Here is a 17,354-nt window from a genome sequence, read left to right as displayed (position 1 = left end):
ACCTGTACCTTGATCCTTATGTTTGTTAATAGTACAACCATCTGTTGAAACTTCAAAATTACTGATCAGATACTAATTTCTCTGACAGCTCAGCCATTTGTTCAGCTTTTGTAGCAGTGGAGCAGGTGAGCATCCGCACCTCAACTTAAAATGCTTTAATATTTTTGCACTACTTAACATCCAAAGAAACAAATAAACCAAATGAAACTAAGTTGGCAGCCCTTAAAAGTGGCACTAAAATTAATGTATTCAAATTCAAATGAGGTTTTGTTTAAAAATATCTGCAGTGCATTTCCATTGTTTGCAATACCCTAACTCCACACTACTGTGCGTTAATTCCATTCCCAACCAGAAAGTGGGAAAGTCTGCAATAAATTTACATTAAAATACAGGCTTCTCCCAATAAAATGTCTCAGCAATGACTGATGATTGAATCTCCAGAATATTCTGCTGATACTCTTGCACATTTTCTTTATTACATATTTTTAGCATTTCTTTTCTAGATCCCCAAGGAGTTATTTTACAGCAAACATCAGTTTCACACCGCAGGGCCAGTCAATGGCAGGGGCCTGGAAGCAAGCTTAACCCCACTATCGTTTGTGATAAGACAGCTTGGTGTGTCACCTTGCTTTAAATTTTAATTTGATATCTGGAATAAACAAGCCAGATTTTAAACTAACACATGAATTTGTGAATAATATGCATTCATTCCTGACATTAATGTTTCCGTACAAGTCCGCTACTGTGAAGCTGCTTGAGAGAAACTGGAACTCTTCCTACTACTGTATCAGTGATAATGGGAACTGCAGATGCTGGAGAATCCAAGATAATAAAGTGTGAAGCTGGATGAACACAGCAGGCTCAGCAGCATCTCAGGAGCACAAAAGCTGGGTCTAGGCCCGAAACGTCAACTTTTGTGCTCCTGAGATGCTGCTGGGCCTGCTGTGTTCATCCAGCCTCACATTTTATTATCTCTTCCCACTACTCATAGCTTGACATCTTCTTCACTTTTTAAAATTTCATCTTTCTGTAGAACGGTGGCAAAATAGAAAATAATAGGAAAACAAGGATAAAGGGAGAGAAATTTCTCAAGGATTGTGCACAGTCTTCTTTTGTATGTATAGTGGACACATTGTGTTTAGATTTTTGGGTGTAAATCCTACATCAGTTTGTGTTAAAGGCCAGGCCATTGCTCTGTGCGTTGTTGTTTGATTTGTCCTTGTAATTACCTTAAAAGCACTGTTGACGAAATTTAATATGCAAGGAAGGACATGCACAGATTAAAGGACATATTTAAGTTGTAAAAGAGCTAACCAGCAGTCCATAAAGGGAAAATTGGTGATGTAGAATGAAAGATGGATTTTTAAAATTATACTTGATGTGAAGTCAACAGAACTGTGGGCTGGCTTTGGCTTGCATTGAACTCACTCACGCTTTCCTCATGACAATCAATTTCTTCTGGTGTTTAAAATTATTCCTGTGTGCTGGAACTTGGTGTGAGTTAATTTCTACCTGAAACAGCTGGCACTACTGCTGTGTAACTGAATGCAGTTGTGCTACGGACCTACAGACCAAATTCACCTGTGAAGCTGAAGATATATCAGATCTTTCTGAACTGAAATGCAATGAAAAATTCTCAGTGACACTGGTTCCTTTCCAATGCTCCTGTATTTTGCCCAGCCATGAGCCAGCAATACAGTCCTTTCACCATCTGTGATGGTCTCCAATCCAAATGCATGCTGTCAAGCTGGGCACAGGAGAAATGACAACAGTGAGCAGAACCACAGGAAATGTTTCAAAAGCGTCCAGCAAACAGTTGGAGGATTGAGATCAGTGCAACTTCATACCAGCCTTGTAGACTGGTTCCTGAATGTGCCAAGGTAGCCTTTCTGTTACTGACAAAGAGAACTGGGCATCATCACAGGCACTTAAATGGGATTAACTTACTGTGGGAAATGTGCTGATTTGTTTTTTAGTAGGGCATTGATTTCTGTTTGTCTTTTTGTATTGCAGATCTCTTGTATTGATAGTTTCCCTAGTAACCAGTAGGCTGCTGTTCTTTACAATTGCGGCATGATGTGGCAGCGACAAGTAAAATTGGCAACTTCAGCTGCTTAGAACGTGTTGGCTTCATGCTTTTAACAAGCAGATGTTGAATGTGTAAATATAAAAATTCAACCAAGGTTTTTCTTTATTCTTTCAAAGGATGTGGGCATTGCTGACCAGGCCAGTATTTGGTGCTCATCTCTAATGCCCTTGAGAAGGTGGGTGAGCTGTCTTCCCGAACCACGTAGCCCATGTGCTGTAGATAGACCCACAATCCTGTTAGGAAGGGAAATTCGGGATTTTGAACCAACAACCCAAGGAATGAGCATGGTTTGGAGGAGAGCCTGCAGGGGCTAATGTTTTCTCATGAGGCCCTTGTCCTTCTCGATGGTAAAAGTCGTGACTTTGGACATTGTTGTTGACAGTACATGGATGAGTTGCTGCAGTGCATCTTGTAAATGGTGCATACTGCTGCCACTGCGCATGTATGATATGAAGGTAGTGGATGTGGTGTCAGTCAGGTTGAGAGCTTTGCCTTGGATGGTGTTAAGATTCTTGAGTGTTGGATCTACCACATCTGGGCAAGTGGGGAGTATTCCATCACACTTCTGACTTGTGCCTTGTAGATAAAGGAAAGGCTTGGGGAACTCAAGAGGTTAGAAACTCACTGCGGAATTCCCAGCCTCTGACCTGCCTTTGTGGCCACAGTATTTATATGGCTCATCCAGTTCAGTTTCTGGTCAATAGTGACTCCCTTAGAGTGTTGTAAGTGGGACATTCAGAAATCAGAATGCCATTGAATGCCAGGGGCAAATGGTTAGACATTTTCTTGTTGGAGAGGGACAATATTTGTCTGATATTTGAGAGGTGCAAATGTAACATGCCACTTAGCAGCGCAAACGGAATTTTGCGTATGGACACAGTAAGCCTCAGTATCTAAAGACTCACGCTTGGTGCTGAACATTGTGCAGTCATCTCTTCACATCAGTAGACATTTCTTCCAATCTTATGAGGGAGGGAAGGTAATTGATTAAACAGCCGAAGATGCTTGAGATCCTGAGGAACTCCTGCAGTCATTTCCTGTAGCTGAGATCATTGACTTCCATCATCCACAGAGGAAGGCACAAGAAGTCTTCCTGAAATCATTAGGATCCAAAGGACTAGCGAGAGCATGGAACTTAAAGAAATTAGTAAAATTAAAGTAGTATTCGAGAAACTAATAGGACTGAGCATTGACATGTCTACAGCACTCACTGACTCTCTCTGCACAGTATTGAAAGAGATAGCCACAGCAATAGTGATTTTTTAAAAAATACTTCTGCTAATTCTGCAACAATGCCTGCAGTTTGGAAGGTTCCAACTGTTACCCCACTGTTTCAGAAAGGAGGGAGAGAACAACTGAAGACCCGTCAGCCTGATGGCAGTGGTAGGGAAGTTATTAGTATCTATTTTAAAGGCTGTAAGCAGTGCATATATAGAAAGTAATTGTCTGATTGGACAGAAGCTGGATTCATGCGGTACAAATCATGTTTGAGAAGCCTGCACGTTTTTAAAGGGTGTTGCTGGCAGGTTCAATAAGGGAGAACCAGTGGATGGTAATAGAGTCATATAGTCATACTGTACTGAAGAGGCCCTTCAGCCCATTGGGTTTGTACTGACTGATGTAGGGCTTAGGTGTTTAGAAAGCTTTTGATAAAGTGGTACACAGGATGTTAGTAAACAAAGTAAAGCACATGGGATTGAGGATCATATATTTGCATGATTTGGGGATTGGTTAACAAGCAGGAAGCATAGAAGAGGAGTAAATGGGACATTTTCAGGTTGGAAAACTGTGACTAACGCAGTTCTGCAAGGATCAGTGCTTGGAAACCCACTATTTACAGTCAATATCAATGATTTGGATGTGGGGATCAATTGTAATATTTCCAAATTTGTAGATGATGCGGTATGTTTCGGAAGGCTCAAGTTGTGAGAGAAGTGCCAAGAGGATTTAGACAGGTTCAGTGAGTAGATAAGTGTGACTATACTATGCCTTTAAGAGTTTTTTTTTAAACAAAGAACGGTTGAGACAGGTGTATATGGTTTGCTGAAAGCCCATAAAGTTAACAGCTCGTGAGATCTTGAGTTTTCTTTAAAAATTCAGAACAGTTGAAGCAGCTTGAATGGGTGTGGTCAAGCTCTCACAGAACCAGGATTTTTAGTTTTAGTGTTTCATTAGCAGTTGCTGAGTCTTTTAGCTGGGTTTGGAAGATGTATTACATTGCTCCCTGCTACTCTCTCTCTGTCTGAGTTTTGTCGTCTTGTTCTTTCCTCCAAGACTGAAGAATTGCATGTGAGATAATCTATTTACTGAATTTGTTTTTGCCAAGGGTATGTTTATGGGATGCTACTATATTGGAACAGTTACTGTTTAGCAGTTAAATAATCTATTATATTGTTAATTTTTCCATAGAGTTGTTATTCAAATTCTTTCTTGTGCTGTATTTTAACTATACCTCATGAATTATGTGTGTTTTGCTTCAAGACTGGTAGTTTGACCAATCAAATTGCAACGTGAATTCAATGCCTGGCACTTTTTAAAATAAGAAGTAGTTATGGCCCAGGCTGTCGTCTTAATATATTTTGAAGTGGTTTGGTCTGGTCCATAACAGCAAGAGGTGTACAATATGGATCAATGTGAGTTTATTCCATTTGGCAGGAGGAACAAAGTCGCAAAATATTTTTTAATTGTTAAGCGGTTGCAAAATACTAAAGTCCAAAGGGACCTGTGTGTTCTTGTTCGTAAGTCACTGAAAGCTAGCATGAATCTGCAGCAGGCAAAGGAGGGCGAAGGGTATGTTCCCCTTTAGCGCAAGAGGGTTTAAGTCTGGACCAAAGAAGGCTTGCTGCAGTCATATTGAATACTAGTGAGACCCCACAGAGAGAACTGTACGAAATTTTGATCCCCTTGCCTTAGGAAGGATACAGTTGCCATTGAGGAAGTGCAGTCGAAGTTAATCAAATTCATTACCTGGGATAGTGGGACTGTTATTTGAGGAGGGATTGAATAGACGACGCCTTAATTCTTTGGAGTTCAGAAAAATACGATGTGATTACGTTGAAGCTTTCAAAATTCTTGATGCAATTGACAGAGTCGGTGAAGAAAGGACTTTTCTCTTAGTTTTGTGATCCAGACCCCGGGGACCCACTCTCAAAATAAAAGGCAAGCCATTTCGAACAGAGATAAGTAATTTCTTCATTCAAGGCGGTGCGAGTTCAGCTGTTAAGAAAGTTCAAGACAGAGGTTATAGATCTTTAGTTCCAAACGGTATGAAGGAGTATACAGCTATTGTGTGAATGATCACCTGTGATCTAGAAAGGTGGAGTAGGCGAGAGAAGCTGAATGGCTCCTATGTTCTTCCCATCCTCACATATGCTAGGTATTACCAGTCAGAGGTCTTCCCCAAAAAAAAAATTGTCAGGGCTTCTTAATGCCCTTCCCAGTTAAATGTCACTTTGATATTTCTCTTAACCTCGTGTTTTGCATTCAGCACTTTGTTTCCGTGTTTGGAGCAAGGCTGTAATGAGATCAGGAGTTGGTTGATAACTGCTATCTGGGTAGTTTAGGATGATCACTTAGCATCAGGATGACCGAAGATGGTTACAAAGGTTTTGGCTGCATCTTTTGCGCTGATGTGCTGGGATCTGCCATCTTTGAAGATGGGGATGTTTGTGGAAGTTCCTCCACCAGTGAATAATTTACTTCATGACTGATGTGATGTGGCTACAGAGTTTGGATTTGGTCCTTTGATTGTATGATTGATTAGCTCTGCTGATCGCACGCTGCCTGTACTGTTTGGTACTCGAGGAGACCTGGATTGTGGCTTCACAAGGTTGACACCTCATTTTTCGGGATACCTGGTGTACTCTTCATTGAACCAGGATTGATGGCAGTGGGGCGATATGCTGGGATTACAGATTGTAGTTGAATATGAATGTGCTGCCACTGGCCCTAGGAAGGAAAATTGCAGGAGGTTGAGGAAGGGAAGCCATTGCAGATGATTCCCTAGATTTACTGCATCAGTAAGACCAGAAACAGGTAAGAGTGATCCTGTCCAGCTGGAGGGGTGTTGGAGGAGGTTGGTATGGTCAACAGTATTCAAGATGACGGGACAAGGAGGGCTAGTCTACTCCTGTCATTGTCGCATAGCATGCTATTTTGTGACTTGCTTCACTGCTGTAGGAGGTAGGGTAGTGGAGGCAACAAAAATCAAGATCATTTACAAAAAAAGACACTGAAACCTGGAATCGCAGGTACCTGTGGAAGAATAAATGTGATGCTCTCCCTCAGCTTTACTTCGCTGTCACAATCTTACAACTTCCCACAGATGGCGTCTCTTGTTTCAGCCTACCAACTCCAATTTATTACTGTTTAAAGGCTGAGAACTTGTGGTCAGAGAAATGCAGGAGTAGACTCATGATCTAAGTGTTCTGCTTCTGGTATCACAGTGCAGACCACCTGGCACCATTACAATGTCATCACTTCATAATACTCACTAACTGAATGCAAACAAACTGTCCCTCCATTTCCTACATATTCTGTGATACTCTCAACCGTTCCTCAGGTAAGAGCTATAATTCCCTTACCGTAATTTTGATTCTGTTCACCACATTATGTCATTGTCCCTCATATTCCCAACATTTCATTAGAATCTTCCCTTCCCTGCAGTTTCACCCTCCTAGCTCCCCTCTCCGTTGCACACCCTGTATCACTGCAGTCAGCACTTTGCATAAATCTCTTCCTGCTGAAGGGAGTATCTAACAGGATCTAACCAAATATTGATTTTTCTTAAAATCACAGTTTTGAGGTGATTATTTTAACTATGGATCTATTAGTCCAAGAAAGAGTTTGGATTTGTCTTAGTAATGTTCTATTCCAAAATTTTAAGAGGCTTATTTTTGAAACATTCATGCATTTAGATTTTTAAAAAAAGTTTGGAGCAATTGTAGTCCATGAACAGAATTTTATCAAAGCTGTCTTTGTTCAACTACAGATTGATTTATTGAAAATTCTCTGTAAATATGACTAGGACAGACAACTGAAAACACTGAGATATCCAGTTTCTTTTGTATCGAAATGTGAAAGTCTAAAACACATTTTTTCAAGCTGTGAAAACCTTACTAATTCAGGTGAAGGAGGGATCCTCAGTGTCCCGTCTCAGACAGTCGAGCACTTTCCATTAACAACAAAAACAGAAGTTGCTGGAAAAGCTCAGTAGATCTGGCAGCATCTGTGAAGAAAAAAGAACAGTTAATGTTTCAGGTCCGGTGACCCTTCATCAGGAAGTATTGAATGTGATATGGCTGTGGAAACGAGTTTTAGCAAATACTTGGTCAAACACCAGGACTGACAGTGAAATTAATGTCAGTGAACAAGGAGAAAGATTGGAAGGAAATCCTGTTAGAGAGAGGAGCAGAACTTCTTCAGAATGGGCAATACTAGAAGAGATGTGGCTGTAAGTTAAATACTAAATAAAAGCCGAAAGAACTGTGGATGCTGTAAATCAGGAATAAAAACAGAAGTTGCTGGAAAAGCTCAGCAGGTCCGAAACATTAACTCTTTTTTTTTGCCTTCACAGATGCTGCCAGATCTGCTGAGCCTTTCCAGCAACTTTGTTTTTGTTCCTGATTTACAAAATCCACAGTTCTTTCGGTTTTTGTTTAAACACTTTTCATTGTAGTTTTTATTAAATTTCATACTGAAGTGAATCATTTTGCTGAAAGGAAAGCCCCAAGGCCTTTAAAGAAATCCAACAGCCACAGCACTTGTGGCTGTGAAGTAGTGGTGAAACGCTGGGCAGATAACAAAGGAATGGAGAAGATGGATAATGAAGCTAAGGTAATAGGGGAGGCTGGTGGAAGGTGGCATTCAATGTAGCAAAGGAAGTGAGTTATGAAGGAAGCTCCAAACACCGTGGCATATAGGAATATGAACGTGGCACTGGGGGCTAATCTGGCGAATACAATGTTGGAGGCCGTGCTTGCTAATTTTCTGTCTAGCTCCCTAAGTTTTTTGTTTAGAAGTTTTTAAAAATGGTAACCTGGGAGAAAGTTTAACAATTACCTGGACAAATATGGATTAAATAAAACCACAAATTTGTTGAAGATAAATTGTGTTTAACTAAGATCGAATTTCTTTAATAACAGCCAAGGTTGATCAGGGTGATGTGATGTATATGGATATCCAGAAAACAGTGTAATGTATCGGACAGTCTTGTCTGTAGAGGTTGAAACTTAGAAAAAGGAACATGAATAAACTATAAGGTACTTTGAGCTTGCTCTGCCGTTCGTAATGATCATGACTGATTATCAAACTCAGTACCCTGTTTCCACTTTCGACCCATGCCCTTTGATGCCATTAGCCCCAAGAATTGTATGTAACTCCTCCTTTAAGACATTGAGTGATTTGGCCTCAACCGCTTTCAGTGGCAGAGAATGCCACAGGTTCCCCACCATTACATGAAGAGGTGCCTCCTGATCTCAGTTCCAAGGAGCACGTTGGAGAGTCCTGAGGCTTTGTTCAGACAAAAATCCTGAAAGGTCTCAACAAGTAAAATAGCAGCCAGCTTGGTTAAGCTGGTTGGTTATAGGCAGTGCATGCTCTCTCCAGTTGTCCATCAGAATTATAATTCAGGATACGGATTTTCATACTATAAAAGTAAAAAGTACAATAGGTTGGCACAGGGGCTCAGTGGTTAGCACTGCTGTCCCACAGTGCCGGGGACCTAGGTTCGACTTCACCCTCAGGTATGTATGGAGTTTGCACATTCTCCCCGGGTCTGGGTTTCCTCCGGGTGCACCGGTTTCCTCCCACAGTCCAAAGATGTGCAGGGTAGGGGGATTGACCATGCTAAATTGCCCGTAGTGTTCAGGGGTGTGTAGATTAAGTGGGTTATGGGGGGACTGAGTCTGGGTGGGATGCTCCGAGGGTCGGTGTGTACTTGTTGGGCCGAAGGGCCTGTTTCCACGCTGTAGGGATTCAATGATTCTATGGAAAGCTTACTGCCATAAGTGGAACCAATCTGTACCTGCTTGCATTGGGTGATACAACTCCACGTATTCCTTCCAAGTGATAGTGATTTTCTTATACTCCTTTTGGTTCAGTTTACTGTATTTGCTACTCACAATGTGGATTCTGCAATACCGGGGAGACTAAATGTAGACTGGGTGAGTGAGTTCCGGAACAAACTCCCTTCAAACGACAAACCATAGATGTCATGCGTCTGGGGTTGCGTATCACTTCAGTTCTCCTCTTAGCTCCCATGTGGACCGCTGTGTCTGTGGTCTGCTACAGTGAAGCACAACTTGAAGGACAGCGGCTCATCTTTTGATTTGGGCAGTCTATACTTCCTGGTCTCAACATTGAATTCAACGCCTGCAGATCTGAACCTCTGGCTCCACATTTTCATTTTATTTATTCCTGTTTGATTTGCTGGGCTAATCACCAACACTTTTTGAAACAACTTCATGTGGTTTTTATTCACACTGCCTTCCAGCATAACCCTCTGTTTCTTCATATATCCATTATCACTCTTTATTTGTTGTGTGACAAGATATTTTATTATCTAACCTTCTCTGGCCTCCATTCTGTCAGAGACCTCTATTTTGTTCTTTTTCCCTTCTACAAATTTAAAAAAAAACTTAAATCTGTTTCTCTTCAGCTCTGATGAAATGTTATCGATTTGAAACATTAACTCTGTTTCTGTCCACAGATGCTAGCTTTTCAAGCCTTTGTCTAAATTCATTTCAGAGTTCTGGCATCTGCAGCATCTTGCTGTTTTTATTTAAATTGAGCTATTTTGATATAACTGGGCCGGATGGGATTTATCCTGGGATCTTCTGGGAAGCCAGGGAGGAAATTGCCGAGCCTTTGGCATTGATCTTTAACTTGTCATTGTCTACAGGAATAGTGCCAGACTGGAGGATAGCAAATATGGTTCCCCTGTTCAAGAAGGGGAGTAGAGACAACCCTGGTAATTATAGACCAGTGAGCCTTACCTCAGTTGTTGGTAAAGTGTTGGAAAAGGCTATAAGAGATAGGATTTATAATCATCTAGAAAAGAATAATTTGATTAGGGATAGTCAGCACGGTTTTGTGAAGGGAAGGTCGTGCCTCACAAACCTTATTGAGTTCTTTGAGAAGGTGACCAAACAGGTCGATGAGAGTAAACCAGTTGATGTGGTGTATATGGATTTCAGCAAGGCGTTCGATAAGGTTCCCCACAGTAGGCTATTGTACAAAACGCAGAGGAATGGGATTGTGGGAGATATAGCAGTTTGGATCAGAAATTGGCTTGCTGAAAGAAGACAGAGGGTGGTAGTTGATGGGAAATGTTCATCCTGGAGACCAGTTACTAGTGGTGTACTGCAAGGGTTGGTGTTGGGTCCACTGCTGTTTGTCATTTTTATAAATGACCTGGACGAGGGCGTAGAAGGATGGGTTAGTAAATTTGCAGACGACACTAAGGCCGGTGGAGTTGTGGATAGTGACGAAGGATGTTGTAGGTTGCAGAGAGACATAGATAAGCTGCAGAGCTGGGCTGAGAGGTGGCAAATGGAGTTTAATGCAGACAAGTGTGAGGTGATGCACTTTGATAGGAGTAGCCGGAAGGCAAAGTACTGGGCTAATGGTAAGATTCTTAGTAGTGTAGATGAGCAGAGAGATCTTGGTGTCCACGTACACAGATCCTTGAAAGTTGGCACCCAGGTTGACAGGGCTCTTAAGAAGGCATACAGTGTCTTAGCTTTTATTAATAGAGGGATTGAGTTCCGGAACCAAGAGGTTATGGTGAAGCTGTACAAAACTCTGGTGCGGCCGCACTTGGAGTATTGTGTACAGTTCTGGTCACCGCATTATAAGAAGGATGTGGAAGCTTTGGAAAGGGTGCAGAGGAGATTTACTAGGATGTTGCCTGGTATGGAGGGAAGGTTTTACGAGGAAAGGCTGAGGGACTTGAGGCTGTTTTCATTAGCAAGAAGAAGGTTGAGAGGTGACTTAATTGAAACATATAAAATAATAAGACGGTTAGATAGGGTGGATAGGGAGAGCCTTTTTCCTAGGATGGTGACGGCTAGCACGAGGGGGCATAGCTTTTTAAATTGAGGGGTGAAAGATGTAGGACAGATGTCAGAGGTAGTTTCTTTACTCAGAGTAGTAAGGGAATGGAACGCTTTGCCTGCAATGGTAGTAGATTCGCCAACTTTAGGTACATTTAAGTTGTCATTGGATAAGCATATGGACGTACATGGAATAGTGTAGGTTAGATGGGCTTGAGATCGGTATGACAGGTTGGCACAACATAGAGGGCCGAAGGGCCTGTACTGTGCTGTAATGTTCTATGTAACTCGTATGAGATATCAAACAGGTAAGGTGCAAAACTGATGAACTAAGAAATGGGGAAAGACATGAAAGGTCAGTTGGCATTTATAAAGAAACATGCAGATTAATACTTTTGGTATGCATCTATCATCAGAAGTCAAAGAATAATTGTACCTATTTAAATTACTAAGCCAGTATTTCTTTCCTCTGCAGACAACTGTGATTGAATATGTCAAACCGTCCGATCTGAAAAAGGACATGAATGAAACCTTCAGAGAAAAGTTTCCCCATATTAAATTGACCCTCAGTAAGATACGAAGGTAAGCAAATAGAGTAGCTGTGAATTTCTATATGCATCGATAGAATGTAGATGCTGCTGGTAAGTTGCATGTATTGACTACTTACATTGCCCTTTGAGAAAACCAGTGGTGATCCACCTTCATGACAACACAAAGCCTTGCTAGGCCATTTCAGCAGGACAAGTAAGAGTCAGGTATATTGCATGGGTCACATGTAAGCCAGACCGAGTAACGACACATTTTCTTTTCTGAAGGACATTGAGGAACCATATGAGTTTTTGATGACGAGCTGCTAGTTACATGGTTAATTTTGGTGCTCATTTGAAATTGCAGATTTATTTAATTAACTGAATTGAAATTCCCCAGCTGTAAAGGTGGAATGTGAACACCTGTTCCTGCATCTTTAAATCTTCTGAATTAATAGTCCACTAAAACAGCCACTATGCTGCCGTTCTGTTAACTTTTGACTCTTGAGGAAATCTTTTGTATGGCCCAAGTGAGGCAGAGGCCTTTATGGAATAATAACCACAGATTAGGTGCATCTGTTCTGCAGTGACTGCAGTTTGAGGCCCTTTGATTTGCCCTTTGCAGGAATCCCCTCATTGTTTATGTTGAAGCTGTGAGTGACTTATTCGGTTTCTGTGAATTCCACGTTTCTGATTAGTTCAATGTGACATTGGGGTAAACATCCCCAGTACTGGCAACTCGTGTTTGTGGTACTAGGGGAGCTTTGTAGCTGACCCACCTCTAGTCTTCCTCTGGGTATTTTGGTTGCTGTGCATTTCATGTAGATAATTCTTGAGAATGGCTGATTTCAGTGCTTGCCTTCACATTGGCAGGGCTGAATATTGCATTTTCTCAAGAGAACTGGTCTGCGAGGCAGAAGTTTGTAAAAGTTTTTCTTAAGCAGGTCTTGTTTCACATGGTTACTGACCTTAACCTCCCCTCAGATGTTTTCCCAGGGAAGATCTGCTTGGGGGAGTCAGTAGTTATCCACGTGGGAGACATGGCCTGTCCATCTGATAACGAATTTTCTGGAATGTTGTTACTAGCCTCTTGAGGCTGGCACTGCGAAGGACCTCATTCTTGTGAAGTACCTTGTGAAACCATTGGTGTCTGTCTCCCAGGGCTTTGGGACACTAGTTGTAGGGCAGGGATTGTGCAGTGTACAGCAGGATGTTAAGAGCAATGCCCTGGGCAAGTTTGATATTAGGCCTTCACCTCAATGCCGTTCTGCTTCCAGATGTGATCATGTAGTCAACTGTAGCCAGAACTTGATTTCTGGACGTTTGCACCAATATCATCTTCAATAGTGACATCCCTGAAGTGCGCACTACATCTTTGAGATTGTTGCCATTAGTGGTTTCATCTGGTGCTGATGGAAGCATTGCCTCCATCTTGGAGACACTTGTTGGGAGACCAAAGGGTTTGATTGTACTCGAAAAATATCTTTACCATAGTCTGGATGTGTTGCCTATTGGCAGCTTCGATGGAGTCAAATTGAGAGCTTGACAAAACATTATGCCACCTTACAAAGGGCTTTAAACATTGAGGGATTCTCATTTCGTGTACCAAATGGTTCTGAGCAAATGCTTCAGTAACATAAAGGAGGCTGATCTCTCTTTCTCAGTGTTTGAAATTACAGGTCTCTTTACGAATACATCAGAACAGCTCCAGAGTTGGAGAGTAGAATGAATGTTCATTGGGCATCCTCTACATCCACGAGACCAAGCACAGACTCAGTGCGATTCGCAGAGCAGCTGCACTCCATATGCTGTAATCAACAACACCTTCCGGTGGCGAACCATTTTAACTCCCCCTCCCACTCCCTGGGTGACATATCCATCCTGGACCTTCTCCAGTGTCACAATGACACCAACCTGGAGGAACAACACCTCATGTTCTGCCTCGGGAACTTAGAACCTGATGACCTAAGCATTGAATTTACCAGTTTCAAAATCTCCCCACCCGCGGCCTCATCCCATGCCCAAGTCTCCCTCTCATCCCTGCCTCCTTGACCTGACGCAACTTGTCCATCTCCTCCTCCGCCTATGTTTTTCCCAGCTCCTGTCCGTTCCTCAGTCCTGATGAAGGGTCCTGACTGTGTTCAAGTTCTTCCAGTTCCACACTGTATTGACTCTGACTCTAGCGTTTCCGGTTCTTGCCATCTCCTTGTGTTTTATTAACTGGGTCCTTGTTGCCATGTGCTGGCGACCCTGCCTGAGCCAGGAGGCTTGAGTTCAAGTCCAAGCTGCTCAAGAGGTGCATAGTAACATCTCTGAGCAACTTGATTCAAAAGTATCTATAGCTGTTGTGTGAAGGGTCTCTTGTGGTGCAGTGGTAGTGTCCCCACCTCTGGGCCAGAAGATCCAGTTCAAGTCCCGTTTGCCTCAGACCGTATTCTCAAGTGGTTGATTGGGTAGAAGCTCCTCTGACATATCTGTAATAAAATAAGCTGTGAGCTGGGTTCCTGTGGTGTGATGATAGTGTACTCTACCCAAGTTCCAGCAGAGGTCCAAATCCCACCACCTCGAGCGACATGTCATAACATCTCCGAATCAGGTTTCCTACAAAAAGGACTGGATCCTTAGGGACTTTTTGTAGAACAATGGTACTATCTCTACCTCTGTCACCAGTCCAAATCCCACCTTGTCCAGAGGTCTCTTTTAAATTCACTTGCGGGATGTGGATATTGTTGGCTGGACCAGCCAGTACTGCCCATCCCTGGTTGCCCACGAGGCAGTTTACAGCAAACCACATTGCTGTGGGAGTGAGCATATAGGTGGTAAGTATGGCTCGGTGCAGAGACATGAGAGGTGATTTTAATAGGAAGAGCATGAGCAGGCAATGTGAAATAAGGGGAACAATTCAAAAAGTGATTCCAGAATAAGAACCTGGGTGTACATGTGCACGGATTATTGAAGGTGACACATAAAGTGGATAGAGTAAATTAAAAAGTGTACAGTGTGATCAGCTTTATTAATAGTGACATAGAGTATAAGAACAAGAAGGCCATGCTGAACTTGTGTTAAGACTCTTGTTAGACCTCAATGGGAGTTTTGTATACAGCGCTGGGAACCACATAATAGAAATGATGTGAGCATAATGCTGAGTGCCAAAGTGATTTACCAGAATGGTTCCTTGAATGAGGGACTTCAATTATGAGGATAAATTGACTAAGTTAGGACTGTTTTCGCTAGAGGGATGAAGGTTAAGAGGAGATCTGATCGAGTTCTTCAAAATGATGAGCTGGATAGCGTAGATAGGGAGAAAATGTTCACAGTCATAAACGGACCGAGAACAAGAGCACGTCGATTTAAAGTGATTTGCAAAAGAAGCGAATGCTTTATGAGGAAAAGTCTTTTCACGCAGCGAGTGGTTTGGGTCTGGAATGCACTCTCTGGCAAGTTCAGTTAAGGCGTTCAAGAAGATGTTGGGTGCCATAACATTTCTGTGATACTGAGAGGTCTCATTATTTTAGTGGAGTGCTCTGAGGACACGAGTTTGGTAGATTTGTCATTTGTTCACTCTCAGTCAGCTTCTGTCGTTCCACTCTCTGCTACTCAGCTTGGAACATAACAGCTGCAGCTTTCGTGATGCACGTGTTGATTTCAACATCAAATAGTGGATTGCTGGCAATAGTGGAGCTTAGATATGTGAAGCTCCAACTTCCAGGCCCGTGTTTTCGATTCTGATACATGATGGTATTGCAAAGTCCTGGACTATGATGCCTGACTTGCTGATGCGAATGATCAGACCAAACTCTTTACAAGAGTGAGAGAGTCTTGCAACTTAATTGCTCAGTCACAGGCCTACTTTTCCAGGTTCCACACAGTAAACTTGATGGTTGTTGTTCAATCATCACCAGTGTTCTTTGTAGCCAGGATGTGCATTGATTATTGTGTCTGTTATTGTGGATTGACTGAGGCCTGGAATCAAGGTTGATTTAACTGCCCAGCCAGTGATTGCTGGGAGACGATTGGAATTCTGTTTTACTTCCCCCTCAATCTTCCGGCATCAATCCACACTGCATGCCATTGCTTGCTCCCCCACCCATTGGTCAATTCTAAGACTCTTGACTATTGCTGACCACAGTGGGGGATAATAAAGTGGAAGTTGCTTTCTCCACCTTGATCCCAAGAAAAGCCCACTGTCATGGGGAAGACATGGGCTAAAATTCCATTGTTTGTTAGAGTTTGAAAATCACAGGTTGGGAGTGCACAATTTCCCAGGGCTTTGCAAACCCTCATCAAACTCATCAGCCAATAGATCCTGATAGGTGCCAATGTGAGCCTTAAACATCAAACAAGTTCCTGAGGGAAATGTGACAGGGTGAATGCTTGAAAGGTCATTTCTCCTTGTAAGACTGGAAGCAGTGGATTCAGTTTCAAAATGAGGGATCTCCTATTTGAATGAGAAATAACTTAAGGATCAATAGTCTGTGGAATTCTCTTCTCCAGAGAGCAGTGGAGCAAGCTGTGGAGTATTTTGAGGACCGTGTGGAGTAGATTTTTCTTGATTGAGGAGGGAGTCGAAGGGTGCTGGACGTGGACTGGAAAGTTGAGTTAAGGTCACAATCGGACCATTCACTAAAAGCAGCCAGCTTGAGGGGGTGAAAAGCTTACTGTAGTTGATTCAGATGTTTGATAGGAGATTTGGGAATCAGATGTATTATCTACATGGGATTTGCTCCATTAAAGCGTACAATGTGAATTTTGTTTCAATGTGATTGATCTTTGTTTTAAAACAAGATTGTGTGGGAATCTGGCAGCCCAAGTGATGTGAAATGTCTGCATATGGCCCTATATGGCTCATCACTGTTTTGCTTTCAGTTGTCAATTCAAGTCTTCATTTTGCCAGGAAAGCTACTCAATCTGAATATCAAAGTGTACATGGCAGTGACAATACATAGCCATGCGTAGGTTTGTTTGCATTTTATGCCTCATTAATGTCATTGAGAAAGCAGTGAGAATCCTGCAGGACCACTTTGAGTGACTAGCCAGCACATCATAGTCTTAGCTTCACTCCTTTGTGTCAAAAGTGCAACATTAGCAGCACCATTCATGGTAAGACTGTCAATAGTCACACATTGTTGTGATGGCAGTAAGGAAGTTTCTGATGTGCTGCATCTCACCTGAAACAGTTTGAAGAACTAGTCTTAGCAAACAAAAAGCTTACCCTTGACGACAAAATGGTAGCAATTCTTAAAATAATCCAATTCATTTTTTATGTATATTTGCAGAGAGACTCGTACAGTTAGTTAACAAAAATAATTTTCCCACTATGTTGCATTTCGGAAGTGTTGCTTCCTATTCATTTGCAAGGTTAATTATATAAAATTTATTTGGGTGGCAGATCAACTTGGGAGGCAATGGCCTAGTGATATTATCGCTGGGCTGTTACTCCAGAGACCCAGATAATGTTCGAATCCTGCAATGGCAGATGGTGGAATTTGAATTCAGTAAATATCTGGAATTAACAATCTAATGATGACCACGAATCCATTGTCGATTGTCAGAAAAACCCATCTGGTTCACTAATGTCCTTTAGGAAAGGAAACTGCCATCCTTACCTGGTCTGGCCTACATGTGACTCCAGACCCACAGCAATGTGGTTGACTCTAAACTGCCGACTGGACAATGAGCGACAGG

The 17,354-nt window shown here is 42.1% G+C and overlaps 1 protein-coding gene across 6 annotated transcripts in view; it reads left to right on the top strand.

Annotated features, from left to right (window-relative positions):
- Window positions 1–17,354, top strand: part of cables1 (Cdk5 and Abl enzyme substrate 1) — a 142,762-nt gene that overhangs the window by 110,838 nt on the left and 14,570 nt on the right. For all 6 annotated transcript variants that reach the window (XM_059646147.1, XM_048528405.1, XM_048528406.1 and 3 more), the window contains one exon: window positions 11,618–11,724. In XM_059646147.1, the coding sequence (XP_059502130.1) occupies window positions 11,618–11,724 (107 nt within the window). The remainder of the gene's footprint in view (window positions 1–11,617; window positions 11,725–17,354) is intronic.

This window comes from Stegostoma tigrinum, chromosome 5 (genome assembly GCF_030684315.1).
Source record: "Stegostoma tigrinum isolate sSteTig4 chromosome 5, sSteTig4.hap1, whole genome shotgun sequence".
Taxonomy (NCBI): Eukaryota; Metazoa; Chordata; class Chondrichthyes; order Orectolobiformes; family Stegostomatidae; genus Stegostoma; species Stegostoma tigrinum.
The sequence above is the reverse complement of the archived record's forward strand: the minus strand, read 5'-3'. Positions and strand labels throughout refer to the sequence as shown.